The sequence below is a fragment of the Danio rerio genome, chromosome 7 (genome assembly GCF_052040795.2).
Source record: "Danio rerio strain M-AB ecotype USA chromosome 7, GRCz13ab, whole genome shotgun sequence".
Lineage (NCBI taxonomy): Eukaryota > Metazoa > Chordata > Actinopteri > Cypriniformes > Danionidae > Danio > Danio rerio.
Genome location: NC_141027.1, coordinates 35,380,283 through 35,397,321, shown reverse-complemented (window position 1 = coordinate 35,397,321; position 17,039 = coordinate 35,380,283). Strand labels below are relative to the sequence as shown.

General features: G+C 35.8%; 1 protein-coding gene across 1 annotated transcript; it reads right to left on the bottom strand.

Annotated features, from left to right (window-relative positions):
* Positions 1-2,519: 2,519 nt before the first annotated feature.
* tppp3 (tubulin polymerization-promoting protein family member 3) lies at positions 2,520-15,041 on the bottom strand. Its single transcript, NM_201335.2, has 4 exons — positions 14,928-15,041; positions 6,350-6,547; positions 5,023-5,176; positions 2,520-3,438 (listed from the first exon to the last, which is right to left on the bottom strand). Exons 2-4 carry the CDS (start codon positions 6,535-6,537, stop codon positions 3,247-3,249), a joined length of 534 nt encoding a protein of 177 aa, NP_958492.2. The 5' UTR covers positions 6,538-6,547; positions 14,928-15,041; the 3' UTR covers positions 2,520-3,246.
* Between the last annotated feature and the right edge of the window lie 1,998 nt (positions 15,042-17,039).

Below are 17,039 nucleotides of genomic sequence, written 5' to 3'. Positions count from 1 at the left end.
CTCTAATTTGGGCATGGGTTAAGTGGATGACTATTCTCAGAGATGTATTAAAATTGTATTACAATTCCAAATAACATGTATCTAAAATATTTTAAAATGTCTGGTTGTAAATTACACAGTAGCGATTTATTATTTTATTTTTGATTAATTTATTTATAGACTATATTCTATATTTTATTCTATTTCTTATTTTTTATATATAATTGTAGCTTATTATATCAATTTTATATTAACACTTTACAGTGTCTAAGAGAGCTGAACATGATGCAATCAAATAATGATCACAAATTCTCAATGCAATAGAATATAAAATGGGCTGTAAATGTCTATAGCCACAATGTAACTTTAATTGGCTACACAACTGCAAAACCTTTTTTTTTAAACACTGTAATGGGAATCTACAGGCCTAAATTGATCAAACTGCAACACTTGAAAAGAGCAGCACTTAAAAGTATGTTTTTGGTGTTTTCTTTACATTATCAGGCTTATAGTCAGCCTAGTGAAAGGGGTCGTTCTTTTTTCTCATATAGTGGACCTTTTTGCAGTTGTTCGACTAATATTCTATTTAATTAGGAGATTTAAATACTGCATTTTAGTGACATTTTAAATACATTTTTTTTTTGGATTAGCTTGTCGGATGGTCACACTTTTTCATGTACACTAAAAAGGTTTTCTAAAGATTTGTAATAAAGAATTATGTCGAGGCTATTATTTTTAAGCTACTTTATAATACAGCACTAGGGGGGAAATAGCAGTCTGTTTAAATTTTACATTTAAAACTGTGGCCTATTTTCATTTTAGTCAAACGACAAACTGACCAGCACATTCAACTTTTCTCAGTCTCAGAATTTGACCATTCGAATTACAAAATAAATAAATAAATAAACATAATGATAATGTAAAGCTTCACCATTTTTCTAGCTTCTCTTGTAAAAAAAAAAAAAAAAAGTACATTTGAAAATTCATGGATAACAACAATAGCCAAATATGTATTAATATGGGCCATTTTGGTGCTTCACAACTTTTTATTAGTCATTTTTTCTTTCAGGAATTAGGTCCAAGAATTAGAATAAAAGTTACATTAAAAATGTTTTCTCTGGGTCTCTGTATTTTCAATGGGTTATTTTGATAACTTGTAATGGCATAACAGTCAAAACAGGACAAATGAGGGGACAAATATTGGACCTTTGTCAGACTTGAAAAAAAATGAATATAAATTCTTTATCAAAAAGTTTTTTTCTTTTTTTTCTTTTTTGTGTGTAGTGTCTCGCATAAACACTTGAAGTTATTATGATCACATATAATGCAGCTCTGTTATGAGCGCAAGCATTTCGCATATAATATTTCACTATAATAGTTTCTCCCCCTAGAGGCGCTTACGCCGCGCGCGCTGCTGGGACAGGGCTGTTTGAAAGCGCAAAGCAGACAGGCATTCGCCCGCATGTGCGGCACATTATATCAACAGCGCCAGTCAAGCCTTTCGGGCTCTGCAATTCATGTTAACAGGCAATTAATCAGCCGGTTGATTACAGCACAGAAGTTGACTAAAGGCGATTGCGACGCTGCTGTGCAATGCCATTCATCACCGCGTGACAGCAGCAACAAAGGCTCGAGCTGGAATGGAGCGAGATGTTTTTGATTAAACGCTTCCAAGGAGATGAACCAAACAAACGTTGCCATGAACGAGTGTGTTTGGTTATAAACACACAGAGGGCAGGGGAGGCAGCGGGAGCAGGTGCCGGGCCGGGTTGAGCCGCTGTGTTTGTGTGTGGTGCAGCGGTTGACAGGGCAACAAGGGGACCGGCGGCTGCGTCCTGTCTAGTGTGTCCCCCGGGGGAGATCGCGAATGGACAAATGGACACGCGCTGTGCGTAATGCTTATTATAACTGTAAACAACGCAGCAGAAGGTCGCGCTTTTAACCTTGTTGTAGGGTTTTGGTTTTATTTTATCGTTATCACAAGTTTCCTGCAATAATAAAATTAGTAGCATATGTATTTTTTCGAGGCGTCCATGGTTACACAGTGGTTTTGTGAGGTGAGAAATGCACACAGAGAACTTCATTTAATGGCATGAATGATGAAACCTTAACAAACCCAGGCATTCCATCTTTATTATTTCAAAAGAATACATCATTGATTAATTGTATATGTGGATAACAACATGCAAATCTCTAATACAAATCCAGAGATACCAACCCAGACACCAGTGTAGATAATATATTTTAATAATACTAACTATATATATATATATATATATATATATATATATATATATATATATATATATATATATATATATATATAGTAATAATAACAATACATGCATCCCCAATTTAGAGACCCATCGGATATTAACAAGATGCATATGTTAAAACATGCAGTAGAATGTGAAATTATATCTTTTAAAAATAATTATAGTAATTATGATGCATGGATTTCTCTGGAACAATGTTTTGTGTGTTGTCTGTGTCCATTTTGTGCATTGCAATTTGCTAGAATAATTTTACAGCAAGAAAAGTCTGTTTATGAATTTTATTTGTTATATAAAATAGACCAAAATACAAAACAAAATGTCAAATATAACACACCAAAATATGATTAGTAATGTTTTTTTATACAAAGACACTTTCCAGTTTAAGTAACACAGTAAGCTGTAACATTGCATTTTTGGAGATATTTTTGCAAACAACAGAACAGAAGGGTAGATGATACACAATAAAGCTGGTTGACCATTTAGGAAATATACATTGACAAATGAATTTTGGCAGTGAATATTGTTAGTTAATGTAATGACAGCAATTCAGTAAGAGCATTCATTACACAGGCTGTAATAATGCAAATCTCTTAAAAAGCATCCTGTGCTTGCATTATGATGTTCATATGCACATTTCTTGTAGCTTTTGAACAAAAACATACACGACAAAAACACCAGTTATCTGTTTCCCCCCCAACAGAGCATCTTTATGCTTGCTTTTTGAGATTTTCACCTGATTTTTTTCTTACAGCAGGGGCCGGTCACTGCATGAAAGGAGTCAAACCAGTTCTAACCGGTTCCTTTCACCCTTCTGTCAACTTTCTAAAGAAAACCGACTGTAATACTATGTTCTTTATCCTTGAAGACAAACATTTACAACACTTCTTGCTTTACACTGCATAGTGGCTGTGTGATGTTACAGGTCACAGTTCAAGTTTGGCTTTGGTCCAGACCTAAGTGCTGCTCAAGATGGAGCTCGGACATGGAGACTTTACTTGGCCTTCGTCTTCTCATCGTACTTTCCTGCGTTCTTGTATGCTCCTACATAACCCGTGTGCTCCACGATTTCCTCTCGGCCACCTTTACCTTTGCCTTTCCCGGTCTCATCAAAGCGCTCCTTGTGTGAGCCCGTATATTTTGATGTGTCGGTTAGTCTGTCCACAGCGGCAGTTTTTGCCACTTTCTAGGATGATTGAACAAAGAAACAAAAATAAATAAATTAAGAGTGAATTCTGGTCAGATCAAAGTTGGAGAACTATATACAGTATACACCACTGAGATGTAATTACAAAATCAAATTCTAAAACATTAAGCGTTATCACATTTTAGATTGATTAATTGTGTTTTTTCATTATTCATTTTGAATTTCTTTCTCTTTTCTTTTTTCACATATGGCCACAAATATATTGTGAACCCAACCTTAACATAATGGTTGGGTTTGCATTATTTTGAGTTGAAATAATCCAGTATTTTTTTGTTTTTTTACACCTGTCCACTAGTTTCAAATGTCCCTTCTAAAAAATTTGTGTGATTTTTCAGTGTTCACAATGTAAATTCATTCATTTTTAAAATTTCATCCATTTGTCTGAAATTCGGGACTACTATATGTAAAAATACGCGTGAAAAGTAATCCAAAAGTAGTAAGAATAGATTACCCAAATATGGAATCCAGACCATATCAACTGACCTGGGTAGATCATTTGTAGTCATTACCAGACTATGATTCATTATCTATACCAAGGGCTGTATTAAAGAGGAAGAGTATAATTGAAGAGTTATAGTATTTAATAAATTAAAACTAGTTTTAAAAAAAATTCAGAAGTTCTATATTTTACATGGAGTATTGAAGAGCACAATTGCAAAAAACAAGATTTCTGAAAAACCCAAAAAAGAGAGCATTGTGATTATGTAGTCTGTGCAAATAAACTCTTCTATTATTCCCTAATTGGAAAGTATAACACAAATGTAACTGTTCTCACTCCTTCGGTCTGCACTAGCCGATCCCTCTCTGAACTGTGAGTGCCATTTCCCATATGCTTGCAACTCCTTTTCAACTTTTAAGTAGGTGCCAGGTTTGATTTATTGTTGTTTGATTTGTCACTGCCCTCTAGTGTCGAGCCCACTTATAAATCGGTAGCAGTACCTGATTAGTGTTTCTCAATGTTTTTCTTGGAGACTTACCAGTACTAACACAGCTCATTTTAGATATATCACTAATTTGACACACCCAATTGAGTTCATTTATTGCCCAGCAACTACAAATGAGTTGGATTATCTGTGAGATACAGGAGACACATTGTGATGAAGAATATTCACAAGGTATGATATTGCTCAGTCTGTCTTGTATTTTAGATGTTTAGGCAAGACATTTACATATTTATGGGTATAGTAGCCTTTGTGGAATAAACTATTTGAGCTGATAGTGGGATTATATCAAACTAATGTGCAGTGATTGTGAGATCAGGCTGCATATGGACACACCAACTCTTCATTTTTCCTTGAAATTATGTATGCTGCCTTTCAGAAGTTTGACATTTGTTTTTGCTTACAGAGACTGCATTTATTTTATTTTGAAAAAAAAAAAAAACATGTAACAGTGTAATATTTGATAAAAAACCTTTAATTCAAATGATTGTTCAAATATTATTTTAAAACCAAATTTTTAGCATGATATCATAATCCATCATAAATCATTCTAATATGCTGATTTCCACTCATTTCTAAATGTTATTTACACTCTTAAAAAAGGTTCCAAAAGTGCCCTTACCGTTACACCAATGTTGGTGGGTTCTTTGCCCTCAATTAGCTTATATATCGACTCCAGTGCTTCTTCTTTGCTTTGACCTTTGAACCTCTTTGGGGCCAATTCTTCTAGAGCTTTCTGGAACTCCTCATATGTTATGACCCGAGATGTCTTTGCTCTGAATCATAAGGTATATGGGGATTTTCAATATCTTGTGTACATTTCCAGTACAGTGCATATATATATATATATATATATATATATATATATATATATATATATATATATATATATATATATATATATATATATATATATATGTATATACATTTTGTGTATTTACCCAGCAGGCACAGGACATCAACATGCTGTCAGATTGACGTTGTACTCCAATGTCGTGGAGTTGCATTTTGCATTTTGTTTGGAAAGGAAAACTGTGTTGATATCAGAACTAGACCTGCCACAATTTCTTCTTTTTGTTGTACGATATATTGCACCAAAATATTTAGCAATAAGCTATATTATTGTCATTTTAAGACTATTTATGCCACTCATTATATAATGTCAGAATATAATATCATCACAATGCAAGTACACTCTTCCAAAGAACACATATTTTTTTATTCTTAAGAATAGTTAATTTAATTAAAGTAATTTTAACAACTTTATAATTAGGCATTGGAATTTGGCAATGTGAAAACATATATCCTTGACTATTAAATAATAATAAATGTTAACAAAAAAGTAACAGAGGCAGTGAAATCTGCTACTAGATCTATTTTCAGTTGTCAGACATCCACATGAAAATATATTAAAGTAATTTATAGTAAATACTAGTGTTTTAAATCATAATGACATAGAGATGTTGCTCAATCAGCTAAATTGTTGCTAGAATTGGTTTTTATGTATGGGTGATATATATTGCATCACCAAAAATGATTGAGGTCATGTCCATGTGTTGTGCGATAAGTTGATCTATTGATTATTATGACCAGCCTAATCAGAACCCAATGTCAAACCATCCTCAATGTCCAACGTCCAACCTACTGTAAAATTAACCAAATATCAGCATCTAATGATGTTACATGGTGACGTTGTATGGACGTTACCAATATGCTGTCTATCAGATGTTAGATTTTGGTTGCAATACTTAACGAATAACTGCCAGTATTTGATGTCAATATCATGTTGCTTTAAGATGTTGGCTTGACGTTGGCTTTTGGTCACCTGACGTCACAACCAAAATCTAACCTAATATTAATGTCTTATGACGTTGTGTGCCAGCTGGGTGTATTTGCACAATTATAAATATTTAAAAAAAAATGTCTTCCCCAAAAAATGCAAAACTCACTTGACTTTTGTGAAGACGATATCTACATCAGTGCTGGTGACGTTCTTGCCATCGATGACTTTGCAATCTTTGCACAGTTTAGCCCAGTTTTTCCCATTCAGCTCCTTGCCAGTGGCTTTGGTGTCACCATGAACAGCAAATTTCTTGAAGGAGTTAAGAAGCTGGTCCATGTCTGTGCTTTCTGCCATGTTGGGTATTCTGCAAAAACGAATAGTAAGACCATGACCTAATGGAACCCTTTCTCTAGAAAAAAGAAGTGTGTTAGCTGACCATATAAGTCTGCAATAGGCACAATAAACAGACATTTCTTAAGTCTTAACTTGAAAAGATGAAAGAGAAGGAAAATTACTGGGGTACTCATTAGAAAGGGAAGGGGGGAGGGGGTTGATTACATAGTATTATCTTTTCATAGGAATCTCAGATGTGTACTATACAATCTACAAATAACATACACACACACACACATCGCTCCAGTTGTACTGATGAGTTTCAGACCTCAACCTAAGACTTTATGTTCTGATTTAATGATTCTGACTAATTAAAGTTGTTTGCATTATCTAGATTGTCCTGTGATTTTGACTTTGAGATATTTCACTAATGTCTTCTTTGTTTGAATGTTTTGGCAAGTGTTTTCACCAAGTTACCCTCTTTTCCATTGCAGTCTGAATGAGTTGAATGAATGAAAACACCAATTAAATAACAAGCCAAAAGTAACACATTAGGTGTGTGTGTGTGTGTGTGTGTGTGTGTGTGTGTGTGTGTGTGTGTGTGTGTGTGTGTGTGTGTGTGTGTGTGTGTGTGTGGAATGACAGAGAATGGCGTAGAATTTAGAGGCCATTAGGATTGAGTTAATGAGGTGCTTATCAGCACTCTGCAGACTGCTAATTATTTACTAAAGAGTTCTACTCCACACAAAACACAGTGATGCTAGAATGTCCTATCTTTCCTTCCTGCATTCATTCATAGTATATTGCTGCTTTTTTCTTCATGTGGGATTAACAGAAAACAACACAAGCTTCTAAATGCGAACATAGTGTCTACACTTGATGAAGCTTGAAACAAATTAAGCTGTTATAATCAGTGATCTTGTCTATAGGGTGCAAAGCAACAATAAATCTCCAACACCAAAGCTGGCATCTCTGATGACTGTGCGTCCACTGTTAAAGAGCCCTTATTATGGATTTTCTAAAATGACCTCCCATGCAGTGTGTAGCACAGCTCTAAGTGAAGTGAAGTATCTAGCTAAAGCTTAAATCTGAAAGTGCACTGTGTTTAAACTATTGATTCATCTATCAAAGAGTCGATTCATAGTGGATCGCCACTGTAACGAGTCATTAGCCGTGTCGGCGTGACGTTGATATGGAACTCAAGCCTAGCCCATTTGTAGTGTGCATGCGCAGACCTGGTGAAATTGAAGCCCCAGCCCCGCCCACAAACACTGTATAAAGAAAAAGTAGAAGACAAACACTGTAGCAGATCCTGGCTGAATCATGTTGTGAAGATGCTGTGCTCTGAAGTGTGAGGGACAGTTAGTGTTATTTTTTTTACCCAACGATGAGGGTGAAGAGTCAGTGGTTGAGCTGTATTTCTGCAAAAATACCTCAGCATTATAGCCTCAGCCTTGTGCTGTTTTCGTCATTTTTCTGACAAGTTCTTCGGCAATCTATATGCTTACAATGGGGTGGCGACTCTTGGGTTTAACAGACTGTACCAAAATGCTGAGGACCAGGGTTGGGGGGGGGGGTGCATTGTTGGAGTGAATTTAGGTGAGTTTTCTGGGAGAAATAACAAAACAGGAGGGTGGCGGGAGATGGGTCTGAAATACAGAACACCCGGGAAAAACAGGAGCGTTGGCAGGTATGCTCACACATACACTCTACATACACTCTGCATTCTGACTACTTTAAAATTGTTGATAAGCCGTGGAGGGCATTTCGCTCTGTCTCGCGCTGAACGCCGTCGATCATTTACAACAGACTGGGTCATCGGACCAATCAGCTCAGATTACCATTGTGCAATTGTGGTTTGGGAACAAATGATTAGCTAAACGAATCATATGGAAGTCTTGGGATAATTAGGTAAAATAAATGCAAATTACAAGACAATAAAAGTGTTTTTGACCTTGCATGCATATCAGACTGTTGATGGAGACCAAAACCAAAATATGACGCTTTTTAATGCATAATAGGGGCTCTTTAAAAATAAAAAATCAGAGGTGTGCTTTTGCAGCACTGTAAAAGGGGAACCATTCTGGGCTCCAGAAAGAACCTTTTAGTGAACATATCTTAAAGAGTACCTTTTTTTTCTTAGTGTGAAGAACATTTTATTAATTATTTAACTTTTTGAGGATGAACAGTTTCTATGGATGTTTAAGGTACTTCATGGAACCACAAAATAAACTTTATTTGAGAAACAACCCTATTAACTTTAGTTTTACAAAAAAAATAAAGTTATTAGTTTTATTAAATATTCAAGTTTATTTAAATATTCTAGTTTTTGGTAGTTAAACTAAGGTAAATAATGATTTACAGTAATTATTTTTTATTATCATAAGTTTCATTTTATATTAAAGTGTTAGAATAACTGAATAATTATCTAACCTTGTGTTCATGGGTTACTGTTTAGAAAGTAAGACATTCTAAATGATCTCTTCATTCGCATTTGACTAATGCCATAGAATTTCAAATAGAGATTTTATTTAAAGCTCAAACAGCAATCAAAATGTCTGCTGAATCATATAATCAAAGCTCCATACAGCTCTAGAAATGAGAAAAGAATGACTTTCCATCTCTCACTTGTTGGGATAGTGGAAAGACAGCTTCACCTGATGCCTTTTTTTAACTGCCTCTTTCACTACTACTGACACGAAAGACAAATGGATTCACATCTATCACTTTGTGGCATCTGGTGTAGACAGCTTTTGCTGTGGCCCAACAACTGTTACGTCTGTAGTGGGCACAGGCAACTTTCAGTGATGCCTTCTTATTTATAAAGTCTACTGTACAGAGAAAAGCACAGTAGCAACATACAGAATTCTTTTAATTTCGAGTTTGAGTTTCGTCTGTTGTGAAGAGTTTTGGTATAGCCATTGACTTGTGACATTCTTAATCAATGGCTACTCTCAGCTGTTTGGCAACCAACATTCTTCAAGATATCTCATATGTTCAACAACAAAAAAGCAAGTCATACAGGTTTGTAAGTACTTGAAAGTGATTACATTTTAATTTTAGGATGAGCTATCTCTGATATATGCAGGTCACTGTACAGGCAAAAGTAAAATAACAAATCTAAATAAGACAGTTGAACCTAGTGATGTAATATACACCAATGCTTTGCCTCTGTATTTGCAGCTGCATCTGTTTAAAGCTCAGTACTTCTGTGGATCTGTTTGGATAACATGGAATTTCAGAAGTGAGGCCGATTCTGGGCTTTCTCAGTGTGTCTGCACAGTTCAGCCATTGTTAATGGAGGCGAGAGTAGGTGTGTGGATGGTCTGATGTGTCTGGGAGTTATTGTGGAATGTTTCAGATGGATGTCAGAAGTTTGGCAGCCGATGGCCTCATAGAGAGGCGATGAGTATACAGCAGCAGTGGGTGGGCTTGCCCTGGCTTCAACTCCAACTCCTTCAGCCATCTGTAGTTTCCTCTCAACTCACTCACAATGACTGACGTGTTGCGTTTAGTAGTGTCCAATGCGAATATAGGCTTATCTCATCAATTACATTATTATAATTCATAATATCTGTTTTTGATAATAATATTTCTAAAAATACAATGTAAATTCATTCATTCATTTTCTTTTCAGCTTAGTCCCTTTATTAATCAGGGGTCACCACAGCGGAATGAACCGCCAACGTATCCAGCAAATGTTTTACCCAACTAAACACTGGGAAACACCCATACCCATCACACACATAATCGACAGCCAGTCTAGCTCATTCAATTCACCCATATCACTTGTCTTTGGACTGTGGGGAAAACTGGAGCACCCAGAGGAAACCCACACAAACATGAGGAGAACATGAAAACTCCATACTGAAAGGGCAACTGACCCAGCCAGGGCTCAAACCAGCAACCTTCTTGTTGTGAGGTGATCGTGCTGCCAACTGCCCCACCATGAAACCCTATGCAATGTACATATGTCTAATGGCAAAGCTGAATTTTCCTACTCAGAACTCATTCTATCATGCAGATTTTTATCAATCATTCATTCATTCATTCATTCATTCATTTTCTTTTAGGCTTAGTCCCTTTATTTATTTGGGGTCGCCACAACAGAATGAACCGCCAACTTATACAGCATATGTTTTTATGCAGTGGATGCCCTTCCAGCTGCAACCCATCTCTGGGAAACATCCATACACACTCATTCACACTCACACTACGGACAATTTAGCCTACCCAATTCACCTGTGCCGCATGTCTTTGGACTGTGGGGGAAACCGGAGCATCCGGAGGAAACCCACGTGAACGCAGGGAGAACATAGAAACTCCACACAGAAACGCCAACTGACTCAGCCGATGCTCGAACCAGCGACCTGTGAGGCGACAGCACTACCTTCTGCGCCAATGCGTTGCACGTTTTTTTATTATATATTGTATAAATATTTATTATACATAATTTTTTATTCTATATATATTATTTTATTTATTCATTTTTATTATTATAAATTTTAAAGAAAATATTCACCTTTTTGCTCAATTCAATCTATTCAGTCTTTTTGTCTCGAGACTTCTAGTCTCATTCACTTCCAATCATTTTTAGAATTTAAAAATAGCTTGTTCTGCTGCTTGATGTAGCAAACTGATGTTTTCTTATTATAATATTCTACTTTGTCTGTATAGTCATGAACACACTTGCTCGTAGAGTAATTACTTTGAATGTTTTCTGTTTTATTATTCTTAGGTATTTCTCCAATAGACAACTCAATCGGAAAACAACCGCAAAAACGAGTGGTCAGATTAAAAAAATTGCATTTATTTGAAATAGTAGGTTGTTATGTATGTCACATTCCTTTTACATACTTAAAAGAACCATTTTTTTAATTCCCAGAACACCATTTTAGGTAAAAGGGCTTCAAACTAACGTTTTTTCCAAAGTGTGAATAACCTTTTCATAATCTAAAGAATGACGTTTCCACTATAAAACAGATTATTTTGTGGAATTGAAAGTTTCTATGGATTTAAAAAGTTGTTTAAGGAATCATCAATGCCAATAAAAAAACATTATTTTTAAGAGCATGCACATTCACAACCTTATACTGACTGCAATGTTTGAAAAGAAGTGTGTGTGTGTGTTTATTTTAAAATTATTTATGACTTGTTAATTATAATTAATGCAGAATACTCATGCAATGTTGTAATCATCACTTGGTGGTCAAACAATTCCAGTCATTGAATCACTGATGTGATCTCATGTTATGCGTTGTCATGCTTAACATGTTTCATGTGTGTGCCACTGTATATATTTCCCAAAATATAGAGCATGTGGGATCATGTGTGAGCTGCTGCTGTGGTTATTCCCACACAGGCGGGCGAATAAAGACATCATTGTGAGTTTGAACCTCACCCATTTAACACACACACACAATCAGCCGTCCACATAAACACACACTGCCCAGCTCCCAAGAGATCCCCTCACTCAGGACAAGACTTAGTGGAAGTGTCCATGGAAACCATTGTATTAAAATAGGAAACAGAGACACACTTACCCACCCATCCATACAAAGCACACAAACACACAGTAAATGCATCCAAATAACAAAGGCATGTCCTGAAGTCTTTATGAGCAGATCATAATCTCCATAATTTTCAGCCCTAGAGTTTTATAGCTTGTCTTTTTCTGTGGTCTTGCCCGCAGGAGACCTTTATTCCTCACACAACACGTTTCTTCACACGTATTCCCTATTCCATACTCAAGTATAATAGATTAAGTATGCGATAATCCATCTCACGACCCATAAAACACTGATATGCATGATAGACAATTTAATGAGTGTTTACTTTCTGATCAGACAGACAGCAATCCTATAATTAGCTTGATGATGTCAACAATGTTTTGTTCAACTTTTAGATCATGAATAGCATCCTTGCGTGCCAATTTGCCACTGGGAAAACATCATGCAATACTGTATATATAGAGAGAGAGCCTGCATATAATTGCAATCTAAATCATTTTAGTCAGTGGCAGTTGCAATTATCCAAAGTGAACATGATTTCATCTTCTGGCATTTGATGGCCTTTAGTCACTGCAGATGTTGCAGTCAGAACATCTTACTACTGTTAATTGAAAACAGCAGATTTTGAACAACCTTTTTAAGGTTCATTTTAGCATGTTTTTCATATATTAATGAGCAAAACAAATAGCAACTGTTTTAAGTAGTAGTGCTCAATACTCTATTCAACATCTCATGTATCAGGGAATTAATACAAGGGCTTCAAGCATCAAATTTGTATGTACTGTATGCTGGGGGGCAGAATCTGAAACATATCATCTTGCCTTGAATTAATATCATGTTATGTTTGTTATGTATAATTTATGTACCAATATATTATGATTTATTTAAAAATAGGCAACAGTTCATGGAAATTGGCAACCATAAATCATATCTAAATATAAATTATGGAATACTACAAGGTCCAATATTGTTTATAATTTACATTAATGAAATGTGTAAGACATCAGAATTGTTTGTTTATTTTATATGAAGTTGATACAAGTATCTTTTGTTCTGTGGATAATTTACCAAAACTTCAAGTGTTCACATTTAGCTGATGATTGATTATAAAGCTTGTTTGGCATGCTGTCCCAGGAGAGAGTCCTGAACTCATAAAATCCTCGAGCCCAGGGCTCCGTCCTGTTTGCAAGGGGAGAGGGGAGTTTGAGCTTAGGTTGATCTTGACAACTCCCCTGCTGTTGTAGCTAATGAACGGATAGTGATTGTTCTTAAGAGATAACTGCTTACTAGGAGCATGTCTATGTTGCTGATTTGGGCAAGTCAATTAACTTAAGTTGCATGATTTTGGACGGTGAGAGGAAAAGGAGGAACCCATTTGAGCACGGGGAGAATGCCCAGAAACATTGACTGGCTTGGTAAGGACTAGAACCAGTGGCGTTCTTGCTGTGAGGCAACAGTGCTAACCACTGGCCACCCATCTAGGAAAGGAGGAGGAGTAGGGGTGGAAGACGGGATTTTTCAAAACGAAGACGGCTGTTATATGGAACTTAGGGTTTTTATAGTGGATTCATCTGATTGGTAAATCATAAATTGAATAATGCGAGACCAGCCGCAAGCAATCAGAAGCATGTGATCCTCTCGAAATTAGTTTATAAATAAACTTCACTTATGGAGTTGATTAAAACAGAAATTAATAAATTGAAATTGTGGTTTGACGTGAACAAATTGTCCTTAAATATAAGTAAAACAAAGGTTATGTTATTTGCAAAGTTAAAAAAGTAATATAGATTTAAAAATCGATAATAAAGTTATAGAAAGAGTATATGCAATTAAGTGTCTTGGTGTTGTATTGTATCATAAAATTAGTTGGAAACTGCAAATACATAATGTAATATCAAAATTAGTAAAAAAAAATTCTAGCAATAGTGTATAAAGCAAGATTTATCCTGGACAATAAATCATTGTTTATATTATTTAACACACTTGTGTTGCCATATATAAGTTATTGTGTTCTAATTTGAGAAAATACTTATAAATCTAACTTACGATCCTCATGTACAATGCAGAAAAAAGTCATTCGACTGATAGAAAATGTGGGGTATTTGGAACATACAAAATCCTTTATTTTTTTAAATTGAAGATACTTAAGTTCAATGATTTTTAAAATTAAAAACATTTATGTTTAAAGCTTGGAATAAATTACTTCTAAAATGCATACAAAAGTTTTTTGAAATAAGACAAGGGGGATATAATCTGAGAGAAGAACAAAATCTTAGGAGGTTAAAAACATGGACAACTTTTTGTGTATGTCTGTATGTGGTGCGAAATTATGGAACAGTCTAGAAGAGAGGTGCAAAATCAAAAACATGTCATCTTGCCTTGAAATAATACTATGTTATGTTTGTTATGTATAATTTCGCAGTTGCTTTGCACTCTGCTGTGTACCGATGCCCATTTTTATGTGTAAACCACAGCTGCTATGATGCAATGCATGGCATATTATGAGAATATATTAAGTAAGAGTACTGTATGTGTATTGCGTATGACAAATAAGATGAGTGCATGTGTGCAAGTTCATAAGTGGATTGCATGGCATATTATGGGACTATATGATGTTATGTGTGCTTGCATATGACAAATATTATGAATGCATGTGTAATATGCAAACTGACTGCATGCTATACTATTGATCTATGTGATGTTATGTGTGCATGCAATGCATATCAAATAAGACATTATTTGCAGTTCATCATATGCAGTGTATGGTATATTAGTATGGATCTATATAATGTTATGTGTGCATGCTTATATAAGATGAGTTGATGGATGAGTTGATGGATGCATGTTGCATACTGTATGATGATCATTCTATCATATTAATATTAGTGAAATCACCCTTACCTGTGTTTCTGGCTTCCAGCTGCTGGCAATCCACACACATGCACACACACTCCCAGGTCTGTCCAACTTCTGTCCCGTCCTGCTCCCTTTCTCTCTCTCTTTTTCTCTGTCTCTTCTGTTGCTCCCTTCTGAAATGGGCTTTAAAAGGCTGAGGGCTTGTTATCATCTGTTTATTCCTGTATCCATGGAGACGTCCTGTTTAACATCAAGGGATGGCAATAAAAGAGAGAGAGAGAAAGAGAGAGAGAGAGAGAGAGAGAGAGAGAGAGAGAGAGAGAGAGAGAGAGAGAGAGTTTGTGTGTGAAAGAGAAAGAGAGAAAGAAAGAGAGCCTACTCAAGTTGTAGTGACCAGGGTCATTTATCAGTCGGGGTGAACTGGAGGCTTGAGCATAGCAATATATATTTGAAAAAGGCAGGAAAAGACTTGAGTGCTGTCCAGGGTGGCGCATTTGTTTTATTTGTGGTTTGTGTTTATCCTCTGTTTGGCTGTGTTGTGTTTGTTTGTAAATGCTACTCATTCAACAGTGTGAGTGTGTAAGGAGAGAGCTACAGTAGGAATGTGATTCATCCAGCACCGCATGAATGTGTTAGTGTGTGCGTGTTAGAATGCTCATCCACTACTGCCTGTTTGTGTGTTTGTCCAGGCTTAGCAACACTTTGGAAGCTGATTTGTCCCTAGAAGTGCTGACGCCAAATCTGACTAACCACGGCTTGAGGATGGAAAATCCTCATTTGCAAATTGATATAAAGTAAGCCTTCATAAAATATAGCAAGCAGCTCTTTTAAAAAGTAGCAGCAGATATTTTCTGCTCTATTGTGATCATAGAAGCCAAAATGTCATAGATATGGCTGTTGTCATCTTGTGCAGTATTGATGGTGAGCAGGATCCGCCCAAATTCCTGCAGACTCACCCAACCGCAACACACATTCATAATGCCACACCCCCATTTTTTAGCAGGACATGAATACAAGCTAAAAACAATACAAGATTATAACCAAAAGAGCTATAAAATAATAATATTAAATTTAAAAATGCAAATTAACTTCTAAGGAAATGAACATGTGAATCTACACCACAACTGCCTGTTTGGGAAAATGTATTTAAATAGTTTTTTTTCCTTTTTTTTGCTTCACATGTCATTTGTTTACATTAAGAGGGTGTTTTTTAGCTTATTTTATTCATATTTTTTCTGTAATAACTTTATCAATAATAAATTATTAAATCAGTTGTAAAACGGCCTTGAAGTTAAAAGGCTAAAACTAAATAAATAAACAGTTTTTAAAACTGTATTGTACAGTGGTCAAGAGAGATTAATGTGCTGCAGTTTATAAAAACACATGCAATTACAAAAAACACCAGCAAATTAACAAAAGACCTTCATCCGTTTGACAGCACACCTGCTGCAAATCCTCACAATGCATACATATTTTAAAAAATTGCACTGCATTTTTCCACAACACAAAAAGAACGGAACGCAGTGGAAATGTTTCAAGGAGACACAAAAAAAGTGACGGACGTCGCTGTGCCGTGACTAGCCACATAGCAAAATATCTCTGGCCCAGCTCTCGCGAGAGGGGTCTGGATGCAGACCTGGTGCAGTGCAATCTGAATTGCATCCAATGCTTTTTAACGGGCTTACCTAACCCCAACCCTAACCCTACCCGTCACAGTGACCTCACTCACTCCATTGAGTGCATTGTGTCTGACATTGCATCGCTAAGTGATGCAATATCAGCTTGCATCATAAAGGCTGCATCCAGATACTATTGGCTCTGGCCCACACAATTACAGTACAAGTCTGACATCCAGACAAGGGCCAAACATGGACTATATCTGGGCCAAGTCTCAGCCAAGTTTATAACCCATAACTGGGCCTGAACTGGGCCAGATATGTTTGTGTCACTACTGAAGTAAAATTGATAAACCAATGATTCACAGCGCTTTATGCATGCTATGGGCGTTTTTTTTTTCTCGAGGCAACCTGATTGGTAGAATTTTTTTCTTCATTTGAAAAAAATAAAAATGTATTTTAAATAGGGGTCAAGATAAGCCAAACGTACATGACCCACATATAAATTATTAACATCTTGGCCAAATACTACATTTTACAT